The 19,041-nt window shown below is 50.8% G+C and overlaps 5 protein-coding genes across 5 annotated transcripts; 1 reads left to right on the forward strand and 4 right to left on the reverse strand.

The window, feature by feature from the left end:
- Positions 1–41: 41 nt before the first annotated feature.
- Positions 42–962, reverse strand: Triagg1_5021 (uncharacterized protein; the record flags this gene model as incomplete). The annotated part of the gene is made up of 1 exon (XM_062899490.1): positions 42–962. The coding sequence occupies one exon, from the start codon at positions 960–962 to the stop codon at positions 42–44; it is 921 nt and encodes a 306-aa protein (XP_062756202.1).
- Positions 963–4,295: 3,333 nt separating this feature from the next.
- On the forward strand, positions 4,296–5,420 carry Triagg1_5022 (uncharacterized protein; the record flags this gene model as incomplete). Its single annotated transcript, XM_062899491.1, has 1 exon — positions 4,296–5,420. The coding sequence occupies one exon, from the start codon at positions 4,296–4,298 to the stop codon at positions 5,418–5,420; it is 1,125 nt and encodes a 374-aa protein (XP_062756203.1).
- A 993-nt stretch (positions 5,421–6,413) lies between these two features.
- On the reverse strand, positions 6,414–8,373 carry Triagg1_5023 (uncharacterized protein; the record flags this gene model as incomplete). Its single annotated transcript, XM_062899492.1, has 3 exons — positions 6,414–6,808; positions 6,871–7,554; positions 7,617–8,373. 3 exons carry the CDS (start codon positions 8,371–8,373, stop codon positions 6,414–6,416), a joined length of 1,836 nt encoding a protein of 611 aa, XP_062756204.1.
- Positions 8,374–13,606: 5,233 nt separating this feature from the next.
- Positions 13,607–15,524, reverse strand: Triagg1_5024 (uncharacterized protein; the record flags this gene model as incomplete). Its single annotated transcript, XM_062899493.1, has 2 exons — positions 13,607–15,217; positions 15,324–15,524. The coding sequence occupies 2 exons, from the start codon at positions 15,522–15,524 to the stop codon at positions 13,607–13,609; spliced, it is 1,812 nt and encodes a 603-aa protein (XP_062756205.1).
- A 720-nt stretch (positions 15,525–16,244) lies between these two features.
- Positions 16,245–18,077, reverse strand: Triagg1_5025 (uncharacterized protein; the record flags this gene model as incomplete). The annotated part of the gene is made up of 1 exon (XM_062899494.1): positions 16,245–18,077. The coding sequence occupies one exon, from the start codon at positions 18,075–18,077 to the stop codon at positions 16,245–16,247; it is 1,833 nt and encodes a 610-aa protein (XP_062756206.1).
- Positions 18,078–19,041: the final 964 nt, after the last annotated feature.

Consider the following 19,041-nt stretch of genomic DNA (forward strand, 5'->3'; position numbering starts at 1 on the left):
ATATTATCCGCCAACTTTTATTCAAGCGCTACTGGTAGTAGTTATTGACGATAGTTATTGACGATAAACTCCACCACGGCTACGCCAGAGGCGTATCTGAGAGAGTATGAGACAGACTTGAACTTGGATAAACTTCCAAGAGTCACCACCTTTTTTATCACCTGTTCCAACACGGAATCGCCCAGTGAATTACGAACCGCATTCCAAGAATTGGCAGCTTTGTTGGCGAGATCCATTGCCGTGTAAGAAAATTCTTCGCGAGTGAGATATTCGCCAGCCAGTCTCGACACCGCGCCGCTGGCCTGATGCTCAACCTGCGAGATGAGCTGCGAGTATATCGACTGAGAAATTGAAGCTGGTACGCTGAAACCCTGGCCGCTACCCGTAGTCGTCTGAACAAGTTCGTATCCTTTAGCAGCAAGGCCAGGGACATCAATAAGGTCGTTGAAGTCTCTGCCGCACACATTGATGGCACCTCTCTTGGCCAATTCAGCTTCTTCCGGCAAAGCTTGACGAGTCATTCCTCTGAATTCTGGGGTTGGCTTCTCCTCCTCATCAGGTATGGCATCTCTCCCAATGATCTTTACCCACTCGCACGCCTCGGCATTGGTCTGCACTCTCGTACCATCGTCCAAAATCGTGTAGCCTCTCTGGCAAACAGCAACATTGTCCATGAATGCTGCAGATAGGTAATCGAGGCTGTGAACAGTCGCGCCAGCATCACGCCACATAGTCGCACAGCAATTGCCGTGCTTGGCGCCAATAACGCCCTTGGGCACATTGACTTTACCCTCACACGAGGTTGAAGCAATGAGCAGAGCAGAGGCAGCTGCCATGCAATTACTATTGGTCACCGAGTCTCCTCCTGGCTGACAAACATGGGTTTCGGCAGCTGTTGCTGGCCCCGTGAACAAGGCAGAGAAGACTCCGAAAAGGAGGCCTACTTTGCTGGGCCAACGCATTTTGAGACGGTGATAATAAGTGCCAGGAAATAAATGACTGGAGAGACTGATGCTAAGGAAGTCGGATTCGAGGAAGGGGTACTTCGTAGCTAAGTAGTCGTGTTGCTGAGGGAGCCAGGACCAACTTCCGGCATTCAACTCATACTTATATACTCGAACTTTTCATGTAAACCAACAGTAATACAAATGTTCTAAATGCTGATGCTCAAGGCTGTGCTATCATTACGAAGCAGATAAAGATTCTGTCATTTCTCATCAAAGGCTAAATTTCTGACCTTTTACCAACAATTAGTGCTTATTCGCGACCAAAGGCTCGTATAGGCATATCAATATGAAGCATCCATAGCACTCTGTCCTCTGTGATATATGTTTTGGCAATAAGCTCGAACAACTCTTGGATCAGATAAGCGAATCATACGATGAAGATTAGCTGTAATCACGACAAATTACGAATATCTGCTGGGACTGCATGGCTCTAGAAGCTTTTGGGTTGCCGTATTTGCGACATGGCTTACGCTTGGTATTAAGCTTATGCTGCTCGCCTTAAAAGTGGATTTGCATCGATCAAATTGTCTTATATCGGCACTGTTCGGCTATAAAGGTGGGTAAAAATGGAATACGTCTCTTGGGAAAGTGCCTATATTTGGAAGTCTTCGTATGTTTTGATAGATAGAGGTTTGTAGTCAATTGATGGGTTGGCGACTACATATGTCAACTGGGCCTAGCCGGGCTTGCTAATCTTAAAGAGGGATTTTTTCCGAGAACCAGACAGATGATGGAAGACACGTTGTCGATATAAATGGCTCCTAAATGTGACAGTTGCTCCGTCGGTTCTTGGAAGAACGCAGCTGTGGCTGAAAGAGGAAGTGGTATTTATGGGAACTAAATATACATGTAGATTTCTGACGTTATACTCGTGTTGACCGAGCTAGTTCAGAGGCGAGTTCCCTAGCTATCAACCAAATATGACCTCGTAGTACTACGGTTGACCTTATGGCCCATTATTCCGTCGTACCAGCGGCCGCCTCTCAATATACAGCCGCATGAATACTACTTCCAAGACTTGAGGCGATGCCAGGGCAAGGACAGGTTGAAGCAAGGCCATCTTTCTAGAACAGTATATACATGTAGCAGCCCGCCCATCACTGCTCCGTACGCAGGCCATATCACGGCTCGCACGGCGTAGGTCGAAATAGGGTCAGGTCACTACGCCAAGGATCACGACAGGGGGGGGCCGAGCATGATGTGGAATGTGACTTATCTCGACCTACGCCATGCGAGCCGTGATATGGTAACCATTTCTGAGCTCGTTGGACGATAAGCAGTTCACGATCGGACTGACCTCCCGCAGCGTTTCCAGACAGTTTGGCGGCTGCCGGTCGGACGGACACGGGCTAGCCCGGAGGAGAAAGGCGGAGCTCCGGGGGGACACGGCCCACGGATACGATACGGTCACTACGGCTTACAACACGGCATGTGCCGAAACAAAAACCAAAACGACAGATCGATCTTCCAAGGAACGCGTTGGAATGTTTTCTATCCAGAAAAGCGCTCAAGCAACCTTCCTAACACCTAGACATCAACGGGGTAAATAATAGCACCTAGAACGCGGACATAGCTTCTTCTCTAACACCCCTGACGTCTTGTTGAACACACTTTCCGCACCCCCAACGCTGCCGGCGATTATATCTGCAAATACAGAAATATTTAAGCTTCTTTTACCAGTAGCAAGATTAACGATTACCAATAACCCTAATCCACCCCTTCTGACGTCGGTGGAAGAGACATTCTCGCCCTCGCTAACCTTCACTTCTACTGCGGATAGACACCACCTCATAGAGCATACGTAGGAAACCTCTCATAGAGTCGTTAGGTTGGCTATGGTTTGGCACCCTGGCCACCTGTCTAAGTATGACTGGCAAACTTGGCAGAGGGCGCTGTCACTCAGTTATGTTAGCCCTATAGTTGTAGAGATAAGACGTGTGAAGTGACGTCTTGCCACAGTAATGTAATCGAACCTCATTCTCTGTTTTTACATTAGTATTTTCTTATATCCGGCCCTTCCTAAATAGGAGGATAGCATATAGTTATATCGTCTAAGCTACATCCAAGGCTCTGATAAAGAGAGGTGGTGAAAGGGTGCATTTATATAGATTGCATGATAACGCAACTAGGACGAAAATATATCCCTGGCTAAATTACCGGAATTGCATTTTCTCTAGACGTCAGTACTTTCGTCGACACATATGCTTAGCCTCAGTACCGTAGCGGCGACTATCAACCATTCGTCATTGTACTTAGAGCAGAGAAACACCCATGCAAATCCGCTGCATAGTAAAAGCATGAGGCCGTGTTATGCTAACCTAGCTTCTGCTATCTCGATACTAAATGCATTGCTCTCAATTTTCCAGAAGCTTTTATCCAATATTGTTAAACGCTCTCAGGTAAATAGTTGCATTATTTGCATCAATTCCAGCAAGTAGTTTAGCCCATGTCAAAGCCTTCGAATGAAGAGCCGCTTTAGGAAACTTCAACGATTCTCTTCGTATGTAGATTCAATGGTGGCCACTCGGAACGCGGCCATTTGCTCTATTCAAGGGTCCTTTGTTTTTTGCATAGGACCGAGGTCCGCCACTTCAGACCAGGACCGACTCAATCCCATGTCAGGAGTGCATGCAGGAAAGAAAACCCGCCCGTCTTTTCACTGTTGAATTGTATGTATTGTAACAATAAGCGGCGGCATTTTATCCCCCCTTGCTACCTTCTTAGGTGGATCTTTCGTATAGTTGGTTAACATGTCAGCCCTAGCTATAAATCTGCAAGGTATGGAGCAACCAGAGTCTTGCCATAAGCGATCAAACCGCTATTAGATCCGCAACGTCTCACTCCTACCAGTAGCATTGGAAACAAAGTCTAGAACGACTAGGAGAACCATGTTATCCCTGTTCTTCCTACGTGTCTCTGAGTGGGCTGGTCAACTACTAGGCACCCACAGCATTGATCGGTGAAAAATGATATTCTCCGTACTCCGTCGTACGTCATCAACTAAGCATAATAGTCTTCAAAGGTGCAAAAACTGAACTAATTAGAAGTGTTAATCATAATTACTCTTACCGAAGACATGGATAATGAGGTTTAGCTTTTGGCGTATAGTATACCCTATTCTCCGAAGTGTCTGACAGGGGGGGTTAGAATAGGTATAAGAGCATCTACGACTCAGTCATCTCGAAGAATATCTTGCCTCACCAACAACTACTGGGTCAATTTACTAGCATACTTGATAATTGGCAGCAACTTCAATCCTACCAAAAGCAAAAGACGCAGAGAAGAGAAATGCGTACCTCTATTACTGTAGCTGCGTTTGCCCTTGCGGCTTCTTCCGCTGCCCAGGAAGCAGTTGAGTGCAAGATCGTCGAGTTTCCAGTTTCAGTCACTGCCAACAACGAAGACTTTGGCAACAGCCTCGACCCGAACAGCGTCTCTTCAATCGATCAATTCCTCAGTCAGGGCCTTAGTACAGGAGCCGTTGGCGTTGTTGGACAAGTTTCAACTTCTGCCAACTTCTCCATCAGCGCCCAGTACTGTGCACCAGCAGGCGCAACTCATCCCGAAACTTTTCCGATTCAACTGCTGGCCCATGGCAACACATGCGACCGAACCGTATGGGATGCTCTAAGCATACCAGATCTCCAAGCCTCTGGTTACTCTTATCAGCGATTTTTTGCTTCGCAGGGATATGCAACCCTAGCGGTAGACCTTCCTGGTCATGGCAAATCGACTATTCCTGATCCAAACACGATTGTTCAACTGCCGATTGAAGCTGCAGTTATCGACGCCATCGCGGCCTCTCTCCGGTCCATCAACAATCCACTTGGGATTTCCTTCCCTAAAGTTGTCTTTACAGGGCATTCCTATGGTTCAATAACTGGTGTCGCAGCAGCCAGATTTGTGCCGACTTTCGCCGATGCCGTTGTTCTGACGGGCTGGTCGGCGTTTGTCCCGCTGCCGAGCCCCTTGTTGGCGCTCCAAATGCAGCCGGCCGCTCTCCTTTTCGATCGTTTCAACGGATATCCGTTGGGATACATCACTGCTAGTAACGAAACCGGCCATGAACAAAGTTTCTACGCCGGTGCATACGATCCTGCCATCCCAAAGATGAGCTTTGACACACAGGATGTCATGACGTGTGGAGAGGGTGGCAGTCTTGGAGAGGGTTTACAGCCCGCCATTGGCTTCACGGGCAAAGTCTTTGCTATCACAGGGAATAAGGATATTCTGTTCTGCAATCCCAAGAATGGTGATTGCGCGGACCAGCTGGCGAATTCGTCTTTTCTTTTTCCCAATGCGACCTCATTCCAGACGCAAGTCATCGATAACACTGGCCACGAATTCATGTTGCACACATCCAGCACAGAAACCTTTACCAAGATTCAGCAATTTCTTGAGAGTAATTTCTAATTGTCAAGAGAATCAACATACACGTATATATACAAATTAATTATAGTCCGTAGAGATAATTTCCATGACACAAATAGCTCTATCCATTGAGGTGTAAACGCCATGAGACTCTACTTCGACCTAAAAGAGCGTGGCAAGGGTTAAAAAGCTAGAACCGCCATCGAAACAGCATTGCTTCTTACTTCGTGCTATACTCATTCTAGACAGCTAGTATCTAAATGCCTATTGGGCTGAGCTTGTTTCATGTTGGCATCCGGCATATTCTCCGAAAGTGGTTGACTAAGTCTCGTCTTGTAACTTGAAACTTCAAATTCAACATCATCCATACAAACAGATGTTCCTTATCAAAGCTACGAAGAAATGTCCATAATCAGGACGGCAGACTTGACTTTGTATCCATGTCATGGGTCGTGATTCAATGATTACGACATCCACATGCATCACTTGCTTCACACCGACTCAGGGCACGTCTTGTTAGAGCATTAAACTTTTCTTCCGTCTTCCAATCTGTCTATGTACATGCTATCTGTGGTATCGACAATCCAAACGATATTGTCTAAATGAGTAATAAAAAAAACGCCAAGAGTGGCTAGGTCGTTGCATCAGACGCGTGAGACCGTGTCCTCCCATCGCCGCGAGAGGCATCATCATATACTCCGCATCCCAAGACCCCAATTTTGCTTTTGCCCTCCCCATCATAAAAGGAGGACAAACTTCTATATATGTATATTAATCAATGCATATCCGTTCCGCATAGGCATTATTCAGAGACCATAAAAAAAACAGTGAGCCAACATATTCTATCGCTTCGAAATGACTATGAAATGTTTGCATAAAAAATCCAGGGGAATCAAGTACTCGCAAATCAAGCATGAGTCGCCGTGATGTTGCCAATACAGGAGGTGTCGAAAGAAAAGAAAATGGTGATTATATCCAATCGAAATAAAAAAAAGTTGAGGAGAGATGTGATCCATTAGGTAGAATGGAAAAAATTTAGTTGTCGCGAGCCTTGTGCGAGGCAGCACGGCTGGCACGGCTGGCGCGGCTCTGTTCCCTCTGCAGAGCCAGACTCTCTCGTCTCTCCCGCTCATGCTCCTTGACCTCTGCGACAGCCTGGTCCTCGGTAACGACAACATTCTTGGCTCGTATTCTCGCAAGAACAGCCGCGGCTTCAGCGGCATATTGGCACCTGGCACGGATCTTGTCGCCGTATTTCCAGAAGAGGAATGGGAAAGGAACGCAGGCCAGCGCCAAAAAGGCGGGAATGGAACTCGCCCAGTGGATACCCAAGTTCTGATACATGTAAGTGGTGAAGAGAGGGAAAGCAGCACCAAAGAGAGATCGGAGAACGGAGCTGGCAGCCAGAGCCGAGGCGGCGAAAATAACATCTAAGGCAAGTGTTAGCAGCCATCAAACAAGGGAAAAGAGACAGGGCATGGTGTCAACTTACATGCGTCAACAAGGTAGTTCATCAGTGAGAGGAAGACCAAGACGATACCGGCAGCGAAGAAGATGGAACCAATGATGGAGACGATCCAGTGGACGCTGGGGCCGTTGGTCCACGCGAACCAGAACAAGCCAACGGGAATCAGGGTGGAGCCAAGGATGGCGGGCGGCAGACGAGCCTCAGGAGCAGCATTTCCATCAGGAGACTTGGCGGCGGTCTTGATGTATCGGTTGTTGTCAAAAACGGAGCCAATGGTGGAAACGGTCATACCAATGGCAATACCAAGAAAGGCGAGACCACCGATACCAGGGCTCCAGCCACGGCCCTGCTGGAAAACAATGGGGAAAGCGGCGAAGCACATGTAGAGGGTACCGTAGATGATGGCCATGTAGAGAGAGATGAGGAGGACGATGGGCTCCTTGAAAAGAAGCTGCCAGGGTCGCAAGAGGGAAACACGGAGCTGGTTGCCAATGGTCTTGGGTGGCTGGCCCTCCTCAAGCTTGGAGATGTAAACCTTGCCAGTCTTCTTGCTCAGAGCAGCAGCGCGTTGGCGAAGCAAGACGGGGGCATACGTCTCGGGGTAGGCCACAGAGCTGGCGATCCAGACAACACCGGTAAAGATGGCGATCAATCCCTCAACCCATCGCCAGCCCTTGGACTCACCAAGGAAACCACCGGCGATCGGACCTACAGTCACCGTCAGCACGTCACGCGGCCTGATTAAGCTGGACAATGGGATATAGTCTTACCAAGAGCTGGGCCCAAGAAAGGGGCCATGGCGAAGATACTGAAGGCGATTCCTCGCTGCTTGGCCTGGAACAAATCGGCAATGACACCACCGGCGTTGGTCAGGGGAGAAGATCCAAAGGCACCGGCAAAGAATCGGAGGATGACGAGAGTAGCCATGGAGTTGCTACCGGCGGCTCCGGCGCTGAAAGCAGCCAGGCACATGTAACTGATGAAGAAGGTCTTCTGGCGACCGTAGAGCTCAGAGAGAGGAGCCCAGAAAAGCGGTCCAATGGCGAAGCCCATGACAAACAGCGAAACACCTAGAATGGCGACCTCGGTGGAGATGTTGAATTCCCGGATGATCTCACTTACACCGCCCGAGTAGGCGGAACTGGCGAATGAGACGGAAAGGGTAGCGCTAGCCTGGATTAGAGTAATGGTCCATTTGAACGAGTCCTTGAAGGCCATGGGATTCCATTTGTCGCCCGGGAGAAATTCGACGAGGTAGGGAGCCTCGGCGGTGCCTTGACCGCCGTAGTTGTACTCCAAGACCTCCTGGGTAACACCAGTCTGGTCGAGGAGCACTCTCCAGTGGCTGACCTTTTCAGAGGGCATGGCCTGCAGCTGAGACTCGACATCGTGATCGGGCGTTGTGACAGTGGCGGACGAGGCAGACGCCGATGAAGAGGAGGGTGGGTGAGGCGTCTGTTCCTGTTCCTGTTCCGGCACGGAGGGTTTCTCGTCAGCCATTGGCAAGGAAGGCTTTTCGTCGGCCATGGTTGCGGTTGCGGCTATGGTGCGTAGCGATGGTCGCTTAGAGAATGCGGAGTAGATGTGCCAGCAAATAACCTTAGATTGGATCGCCGACAGCCCAGCTTTTTGGAGTGAGGAGAAGCCTGGACCAGAGTCAGATCATGAGAGGGCACTGGGGCCATGTACTTGTATATAATAAGGTGGTATTATACATAGGTAATCATGGACAGGGGTTGAGCAATGCTCAGTTACATGTAATACTGACCTCCCTGAAATACAACCTAATCTTGTGGAACTCCGTAGGAGCGGGAAGCGGTGGGTGTCGTCCGAGCCCTAGCTGAGTCGTCCGGACGAGTGATTCCACAACGGCCTGGTGGTGACGAATGAAAGCCCCTTGACAAGCAAAACAGGCCTAGAACGCTGCTGGGCCTCGGCTGAGCGGCAATGGCGCGAGGCTCTGGAGAGATGAGAGAGTCGAGAGGGCGAGAAGAGAGAAAGACGACAGCAAAATAACGTAGGACGAGCGAGTCAGGAGACAAGGCTGGTTTGACGACCGGGGGAGGGGGGGCCCGGCTTTTAAAGAGTTGGTTGTCGTGGGTTGGCACGATGCTGTACTCGTAGTTGGTAAGCGAGCACCTGAGGATGTGGTTGCACGTCCGAAGAGAGAAATGACGGGATCATTGGGTGCTTGCAACAGTAGTGCCGGGTGCTTTTCTTATTATAACTAGGTATAACCAAGGCCGAGCGCGAGGAAGCAGAGAAAAGGGCCGGCCTGGCCAGGGACTCTCGGCGTCTAGCGGACCTGATCTGGCGGGCCAAGCCACCAGAGCTGGGATGGAGCTGCGAAAGCTTGCATGAGCAGATCAGCAAACAGAGCAACAAGTGGGAATTGGCAAGGGATTCGGGTTTGAGCAGGATTGCGCCCAGTGGTGGAGATAACAGGCGTTATTTGCGATGAGGCACAAGGGAAGCGCTCGACGAGGAGGGCAATCCAGTCCGCCAGACGGTGGTGCCCAGTCGGGACTAGCTTCTAGTCTCCCCTAGGCCGCTTGGGGCTGCTTCGGGAGCCCGCACGCCCTTCTATCTCCATTCTCCGGCCGCTAATTCCCTGTATCTACGCGTACTCGTAACAGGGGACAGGCACCGCTAGAACTGCCCTACAGTACAAACAGACGGAAGTCCATGGACTTGGCCAGCGCTTGGGTGGAGCCACGGAGCCACGCCGGGTTTTGCTTCGGCCGAATGCAGGATTCTCGCTTCGTTGTGCACGGCATGACGTAAGTACAAGTACATGTATGAGCACCGCACGCACCTCTGATACTACGAGTACAACCCTCGCAGCTCGGTTTAATACATGTACATTGCCTTTACGGTAAAAACCCATTACCCCTACGGTGAAAACCCATCTATTGCTACAGTTTCCCTTGCCTGGAACAGTCCAGTTTTGCGCCTGGCTACGAGGCTAGTCTCGGGCGTTTCAGTACTAATCGTAAAGACACAACCGCCGGCAATATACAGACAGTATCGGCCCCACGCCGCCCCGTATCTCGTCTACATGTGTACGAGTATGTACATGCACACTTCGTTTACTCCTCCGTCAACTCGTGGGCAAATCATCCATCAGCCAGCTCTGGCCTCCAACGCCATCTCAAACAGGAGATAGGAGGGGCGGAGAATTCCTTCATGTTTATTGTAGCTGCCACACGATGCTGCTATTTTGTAAATACAGTACCAATTACAAATGTTTCCCCCCCCCCCCCTACGTGTAGCCTTGGTTGTCAGGCAAAATAGCTGCCTATCAACGACGCCTCTTCTTTTTATGCACATCACCTTGCAGCTGCATACTTGCCCAATGCAACGCTCCGTCCAAATCCTTCACACGGCTCGTGGCAGCCAAACCAGCAGTTTTATGGGTATCCCATCTCATCCTCCGTGCCAATCGTGTAACATGGCCCCCTCACCCCCTCACCGGTTACCATCTCCAAAAGCAGGTCAAGGGAGGGGGGAGGCAGCCCGATCAGTTTCTCCAACAAATGACGGAGCTTCTTCTCCCCGGGGCCACGACTCTTTGTTTCCAGCAAGGGCAGAATTTACAAGAAGAAGAAAAATTGGCCATTTCCCCGCCTCAAATGCCCGCATAGATTGTCAGACGAGCTACGCCACGTCGGAAGCGTCCTTCGCGGCAATCTGTCTCTCGGAGTCGGACACACGGACGTGAAAACACGTTTCAGATCGCAAGCGCTGCTGCAACGGTGCCAAGCAAGATGAGAAAACGCAAAACAAATCTCGGTCGCCAGGGGGTCGCAAATCTCCGGCATCCAAGTCCCACCAGCACGGCGCCGTGTCCGAAGTCCGTCTCAACTGGCCCTTGACGACAACTCAATTGCCGGCCGCTGACAAACTACACTCACGCGGGAGTTGAAGAGTCACTGGATAAGTTTGCGAGTTGGCAGCCACGAGTACAAGCTAACGGGACTATGACCAAGCACCCGCGCGCAACCTGTCCGTTATTGGTGATGATCTCTTTTTTTAATATATCAAGCTTCCCGTATATTGTCCTACAGGCTAAGACGGATGCAGTACTGTCACACCTGCATGGTTACAGCAAATAGATAGTCTACTGTGTGTATCATTAACCTTTACGCAGCCAAACAGCTAAGACACTCGTACTCGTACAGAATCCTTTTGGTCGATCCCTTGTGTAAAGCGCCCAGGCTTCTGAACCCCGCGATTTTCTCCATGGGATGAGACAGAATTACGACTTACAGAAACTGTATGAGCGCGTTTACTATCTCGGAATTACAAGTATTAACATCGGGATTACAACATGTATTGTACGGCCCCCCTCGTCGCCGCATCTCCGTCCCAGCGACTAGATTCGATGATCCGTAGCAATCAATAGTGAGCATATATCAGCATCTTGACTGACTCCAATCTCCACCCCGCAATGCGTACGAGTACTGTATCTCAAGCAAAAAACGACGGAGTCCAAGCAACAGCCCGAATCTAAAAACGTAAACCACACAAAGAGAACCAATAATCTCGAGCAGATTCCATGGGCCACGAGCAATAAGGCGGAATTCCGAACAAAGAGGCCAAAGTCGTCACCCAGTTTCAAGGCTTGACGGAAACTCCGTGGACTTTTGCACCATCATCACAATCCGGCCCCGCTTTGGCCGCGACGCTAGCCCCAGTGGAGTAGCTCAAAACTTTGTTTGGCACGTGGAGATCCTGCGCTGCCATTGAAGGAACAGTGCCTTTTGTGGGCCTAGCGCCGCGCCGTCTCCTTTTCTTTTATTTCATCTTTTTTCTTTTTTTCATTTCTTTAAGGCGGCTTCTCTTCCGCTTCTTTTGTTTCTTGTTTTTTCCCTTCATTTTGCCCGTCTTATTTTTTTTCTTCATCAAATTCCCCTACATGCGGCTGACTAACATCTCGGAGCATTTTGGTTCTTGGCCATCGCCCATTCGGGCAATAAGCTTCGCGGACAGGGGTCAACCTGTCTTTCCTGGCGTGCTTCTGGTAAAATGAGGCGCGGATTTTCTTCTCTTATTTGTCTCCTTCCACGGCATTTCGACATGAGGCTGAAAATAGCAGGCGCTTTTGGCAAGTGCAAGGGACCCAGTACATGCAGACGGACAACGGACCGCATGAAACGACTCATATCTCGATTAATTACTCATCCAGCTTATGCTTTTTTTTTTTTCTATTTATCCTTGGGCTGTCCTTTTTTTTGTTTCTTATTAACACATCATGCGCCAAAAGATACAACAATCCACATCATCACACGCCCATCCGACGGAATTCGATCTCGAAAAAAAACGACAAAGCCCACATACCGTAGACCACAATTAGTCATGCCATGATCGATAGGGGCGGCTCGTGGCCTGACTGAACAACAACCACATGCACCATTTCTTCCCTGATTCGGACAAACATCCCAGCCCTCCGTTTCTGTTCCCAGCAGGCAGCAGGCAGCAGGGGAGGGGGGGCGTCAAAACGCACTGACCGAGAGAGAGAGAGAGTCCCGTCCGTGCATTCGATAAGTTTTGATCCTCAGCAGCCCAAAAAATCTTCATGTGCCGAGGCTACTACTTCGTAACATCGGACACGGCGCGCCTTTATTTCCCCCGTTCCCTGCTAGAAAAAAAAACCCACTTGACGCCTGATACCTAGTAGATCTCTTTGCGGAAGCCGGCCCGACACTATCTCTTTTCGCTCGCCTCTCTACTCTCGGTAGCAGCCGAGACAGATAAGAAAAAGAAGGAAATCTTCTTTCTTCTTCTTTTTTTTTCTTCTCCATTTGCCATGTGAAACAGGGGCGCCTTGCTTGTGATTCTGGATCCCCTAAAGTTGACCGACTGTGGAACCTCCTCGTGTTATCGTAAAAAAAAAAAAAAGTTGAGATTCTCACCACAATATCCTATCCACAGCGGAGTACCCAAACCGGAGCCTTGTCGCTCTCATGTAATTAAACATGCCACTAATCCCACGAGTTAAAATACATGCCAAGCTTTGCATGCTCTGTGCCGAGGCAACTTGTGTCTCTCGCTTGGCTTTCAGCCTCGTTGCGGTATCTTGTGTTATCAGGCAGCAAAAACGTGAAAAAAGTGAAAAAAGGCACCAGAATTCGTCGATTAGGCCTCATATGACGTGGCAGGTGACTCGTAGTAGAAGAGTATGACACGACTCACGTTTTGTCTGCTCGTCTGCAAGTCCGGGTTTGAAATCCGGTGTAGTCGATCCGGCGTTGGTTAGGTAACGAGGTAATTGACAGCCTAACTATCTGGCGTCATATTGACAAAATTGAACTCAAGCGGCGGACGTCATGTACATGTATGATACTTGCAGAAGTTATAGGCTGCTGTCAAAGAGACGGCTCGCCAGCCAACTTGTTTGCTCCGTAGGCCTACACAAAGTATCAAGCTCCAGCTTACAACTAATACAGAAGCACATAGTCTATTATCCAAGGAAAGCCGCTTATCTTTGGTCTATATCGCCATATCTGTGCCTCATACATCACAAGTCAAATGACTCACTTCATGTCTGAACCTATCTATGAGCATTAATTCTCCGGCAAGGATATTTAAATTCACTGGCCAACCTCATCCTCCATAGAACCGAACAATGATCAAATAGCCAACGCCAAGTCATTTGAGACCCTTCAACGGCAGGGTGAACCTTGTCTTTAGCAGTATCACAAGGTGCAATGCGCTCAATGGAACGCAGCTTGGTATATCAGACGCTTTGGGCGCGACATTACGCATCACTAATGCCTCCCCACTCGTCTTCATCTCCGCCATTACTGTCATCATCTTCCTCCTCATCCTCATCCTCGTCTTCTTCGCCTTCTTCATCCTCCTCGTCTTCTTCATCTCCCTCCCCTTCATCCACTCCATGGAGCGAAACAGGTCTCCCCGTGGACTTGAGCAGCGGCATGCCAACGACGTCCCGCAAAATCCGACCATCGTCGTCGCGGAGATATGGCCCCTCGCCACTATCCCCGTCAACCTCAACAGAAGCCCCTCCCTCATATTGGTCCCCCAAACCCATATCGACCGAATCCCGCACGAACCCGGCAACAAAGAAGCCCATTACCCCATGGCCGTCCCCCTTATACGACCGTATGCACCCCTCCGCGACTGTCTCGTCACCCTCTGCCGCCTCGACCACTCCCCTGACGGGCCAGTCCCGAAGCCCGCTCACCTGGTCTTCTCGTCGCAGGATGCGCCACCCCTTGGCTTTTGCAATGTCCGACGCCAGGGCTCGTGTTACCACGCGTTCGTTCTCCTGAGAATGAACTGAGCATGTCGAATAAGTAATCTTCTTTGCTCGGGGGAAGCGGAATGCGTGGAGCAGAAGCGTCAGTTGAAACGACGAGAGCGCTTCCAACCGCGCTTCCAGGTCTTTCTCTGACCTCACCACGGTCTCGACTCCATCATCGTCTACCAGCACATTTTGCGCGGGCTCTTCAATTTCGTCGTGCCTCCTCTTCTTGTTGTTCGTGCTAGACAGGGTTGGTTTCCCCTTGCCACCACGATTCTCTGTTGGTGGGTCTGGGAGATGTAACTCGGGCATTGAGTCTCGGCCAACAATGCCACTGCCTGAACAACTTGGGTCCAGCAGTAAAGCTCCCACATCCTTGTACTTTTCAGACGTAGGATCCACTTGAAGAAAGTCCTGTCCGAACCCAATCCGCGTGACGGTCTTTGACCCAGCAATCTTGACCATCTTTTCCAGCGTTTGGGCTCTCCTTGAATCCTTCTCGAAAGCGTAAATCGTCTGAGGGGCATCTTCAAACTCCGGGCGGCGCTTGTAAAGAATCGCTGCGAGATGCGTCGTCTTATTCCCCGGCGCAGAACAAGCATCGATGACATCTCCGTCCTCAGATCGTGGGTCTAACAGATAGGCCGGGAAACACGATGCCTTGTCTTGTAGGATGATTTTCCCAGATGTATAAGCTTCCACCTTTGCAAAGTCCATCCCCGCAGAAATGGCAAGCAAATTCGGCACATGAGGGTCAATGTAGATGTGTCTGCCTGACTTCGTCACAATGTCTTGAATGCTCTCAGCTCTGCTGTGTTTCGAAAAGGTCGTCTCCAGTTGTTCTTCCACGGTGCTTTTGAGGGCATTGACACGCACCCATCTCGGGTAATTGGCCTCTTCTCCCGCAGACGCTCTTTCGACCAGCTCCTTCAAGAAGTCCACCGTCGGCGCCTTTCTCCTCACCCTCGCCCTCGTGAATTCCGAGCTGAGGCGCGCCTTGTGCCGCTCAATCGATGCTCTCAGTCCGTGGCTCTGCGGCAGTGCAATTCCTCCCCTGGCAAGCAATAAATCATGCACCAATAGCAAAGCTAGCGTTGGCGTAAGCTACACATTGAAGAGAGAAGAAGAAGAAAGTTAGCACCCACAAACTCACTGCTCAACTCAACATGGATAGATCTAGAAGATTGTTCAAAGGCCTTTTTTTCCCTACCTTTCGCTCCAGTTTGAGAATTTCCGCATTTTCAATTACTTCTTTCAGCACCAGACTCCATTTCGCACTCTCCAGCACAAGAGCATACAGCTGTGCGGGTGGTGATTTGCCCTTCTTCCTGCCAAACACTCGTGATTTCAAGCTTCCGCTGGCGTCTGCTGATGATGATAAAATTTCCGCAGCCTCATGATAGAGAGACATTCCTATAGAAAGTCCCTCTTGGAAAGGAGAGAAAGTTTCGAGGGTGTAAAAAAGGAAGAGAGGGAGAAAATGAAAGGATGGAAAAGAAACAATGTGAGATGAAGTTCTAGCCATGAGAAACGTAAAATATGGGTTTAGCCGCAGTTTAGCCGTCCGCCAACTTCATGCGCCTCACCCGCCTTAGTCTACCAGCCTTATCCTAACTTCAAACTTCATCATCTACGAGTACCTGGAGTAAAAGAAAGTTCAGGTGCGAAATGCTATCTGTATCTTAGGGCAAGGTGATTTTCGGTTACAGGATCCCTCATCTTTACACACGAGTTCAATTCTACATTGATCATCTACTGAATCACCAGTTTGCTACCTTTGTTTTTGTGAAATTGCTCATAAACTTTTATTCAGACTCTATAAGACCCAGTCATTCATAGACCTCGATTGATAAATGCTTTAAAATTCCCTCGCGGGAGGCCCCTAACTGACTTGCCAGATAGTAAACCAAGAATCGTACAAGATTATGTCATCAAAAATACACGGAAGAATCGAAGTATCCAACAAATCACTCCAAGGGTCAGCAGATATCATACCCGCTGCTGACCCCCCAACCTATCCAAGATCCCGCTGTCATAAAACCCACCGGAATCACATGCAACGCTTCAAACCAAATACTCCGCAACACTCAGATCATTGCCCCGAATGCGCCGAAATAGAGGAAGCAACCCTTTAGTGGCGCTGGCTGCGGTGGCGGTGGACGTGCTCAGAGCGCTTGGCGGCCTTCAAGGTGACGGCGCCGGTCTTGCTGTAGACGCTGATGGCCCAGCTTCCACCGCAGACCTCCTTGGAGTTGCCCTCGCAGGCCATGGTGCACTGGTTCTCGGCGAGCTTGGTAGAGCCAACGAGCTCGTTGCCACAGTAGCACTGGCCGCCGTACTCAGTAGCAGCGACGGAGAATCCCTTGCTGACACAGTTGGCAACGCACTTGTCGTTGGTCATGGGGCCAAGGTTGGGCAGGATATCGCCGGTGAGGACACGGCCGATGTTGTCCTGGTAGCAGCCAGCGTAGGTGTATCCACCGACGGTGGCGGCAGAGTTACCCTTGGAAGGAGTAGAAGTGGCGGCAGGAGTGCCAGCAGTGACTGTAATGGTCTCAGTAACGGTGTGGACATTGGCGGCGCTGCACTGAGCGTCGTTACCAGCGCCACCGGCAGCAGGGAGAGAAGAAGCAGGAGGGGCAGACTCGATGGTCTTGGCGGGCTGGCCAGCGTTGACAACGTTGCTGGTGGCGGCAGGCTTGCTGGGGGAGCTGGCGGGCTTGCCAGAGGGAGAAGAGGCGGGCTTACTGGAGGGAGAAGAAGCAGGCTTGCTGGAGGGAGAAGAAGCGGGCTTGCTGGAGGAAGCAGGAGGAGCAGGAGCCTCGCTGGAGGCAGCGGGAGCAGAGCCACCAGCGGGCATGGCAGGGGCAGGACCGTAGCTGAAGCCGCTGAGAGGGTTGTTGCCGGGGAGCTTGGGGAGAGTGCCAGTAACCTGCTCGTTGACCAGGGGGGCGATGGTGCAGTCGCCGCTGTTCAGGCCGTAGAAGAGACCGGGGCACTGATCCATACCAGAGTCACCAGCATCGCAAGTGTCAATGATGTGCTGGAGGAGATCCTCGTCCCAACCGGCCATGAAGTCAGCGTGGGCACCGTATCCGGTAACATCGCCGTTGGAGAGGACGAAGGGCTGAGATCCCTGGTTCTCGACCCATCGGCCCTTGTAGGGCTGAGTGTCAAAGTAGACCTCGAAGAAGATGTGAGGGGTGTGAATCCAGCCCTTGGGGCAGTCCTGCTTGCCGTTGCCAGCGTCGGTAGGGAACTGCATGTTCTCCTTGTAGTTGGTGAGGCCGGCGGCGGGGTTGTAGCAAGAGGGGAAGTGGATGTCCATACGGAGAGGAGAGTACATGCCATCACAAGTCACATCGGGGAGACCAACACCAGCGCCCGGGTTGTTGGGGTCAACCATACCAAACTTGGAGCCGTCAGAGCCGACGGGGTATGAAGGGGGGTTGTAGCTGGTACGAGGGCAGGTGAACTGGACGTTGTTAATAGGGCCCTTGGAAGGGTCAAGCTGGTCACCACCGCCGGCAGCGGGAACGGTTCGGGACATGGTGTTGCCGGCCAGCATCTGGAGACCAGTGGGGAAGGCCGTGATCTTGTCGTTGGTGGCCTCGAAGAAGTAGTAGACGTTGGTGTAGTAAACGTCGACGTACTCGAAGTTGCCCGTCTTGGGGTCGTGGAAGTAGAGGGTAGGGTACCAGTAGTTGGAGTAGTCACCCTTGACGAGAGCAGTACTGCAGTTGGACTTGAGGAGGTCCGCACCGGTGGAGGAGAAGCCAAAGTTGCTGCCACCCACGACGTTGTGGACGTGTGCAGAGGCAACGCCGGGGTTGACGATGGGATCGGCACGAGTGGTGACCAAGCCCTTGTTGGTGAATCGCAGAACAGCGAAAGTTCGGCTGTCCTTGGCGGCGGCGATGCCAGCCATGGCGGCAACGGCCGCGGTGGTGGTGGTGAACTTCATGGTGAAAGATCCGTGACTTTAAGAAAACGAAGCTGTATCAAAATCGAGGAAATGCTTTCGAGCTATGCAAGGGTCGCTAGGACGATTGAAAATAGTTGCAGCGGTGATACCTGAGCACCTTGGAAACGAACGAGTGTATATGTACGAGTATGCAAAGGAATGGAATGATACAAGAGCGAAAGAATGCCAAATGTATCGGAAATGCTTTTAAAGGAGAGGAAGTGCCCAGCAACTTTGGAAGATGTAGGAAAGAAGCGGCCTGGAGAAGAAGGAAGAAGAAAACCTCGAGAAGGATCCGGCGGCGATGGAGATGATATAGGAAAAGCGAGAGAGGGGGGGAGAGTGAGAGGTGAGGGTATCTTGAGGGCGTGGGGCCGATTAGGTACAGTATACGCAGCGGGGCCGAAGGAGTTCCTGTTTCCTGGCCTGGTAGACAAGGAACAAGGGACGAGGGACAAGGGACAAGGGCCAGAACTGAACTGAATTGAATTGAATTGAATTGAATTGCCATCTCAGGCCAAGCATTGTGGTGGATGCACAGCACTGCGCCTAACCGGGGATTTGCGCCTTCAGAAGCCCCCTGTCCCCTGTCGAGCCCCTGGCGCCAGCAGCCGGCATCCCACTGGCAGGCAGCGCAGTCGTGCTCTAGAGCCTACAGTAGAAGCCCGGCGAAGGGGGCCGTTCCAGGCTGGGGGATCCGTAGGCAATGAGAAATAGATTAAAAAAGAAATCACGGCCATATTTCGCATAGGGCCTAGGCTGCACGAAGGCGAATAAGCAGGCACAGGCACAGGCACAGGCACAGGCACAGGCACAGGCACAGGTACAGGGTACAGTATGTTGTTTTTGGCTTTGTCCATTCTTTCCTTCACACAGCCCAGACAAAGGTAACAATGGATCATGTGCTTTGAGTCCCCCCCGTGCATGGGCGAGGAGATACGAGTACTCGTAAGCTGGACGGTGC

This window comes from Trichoderma aggressivum, assembly GCF_033847375.1.
Source record: "Trichoderma aggressivum f. europaeum strain CBS 100526 chromosome Unknown scaffold_016, whole genome shotgun sequence".
NCBI lineage: Eukaryota > Fungi > Ascomycota > Sordariomycetes > Hypocreales > Hypocreaceae > Trichoderma > Trichoderma aggressivum.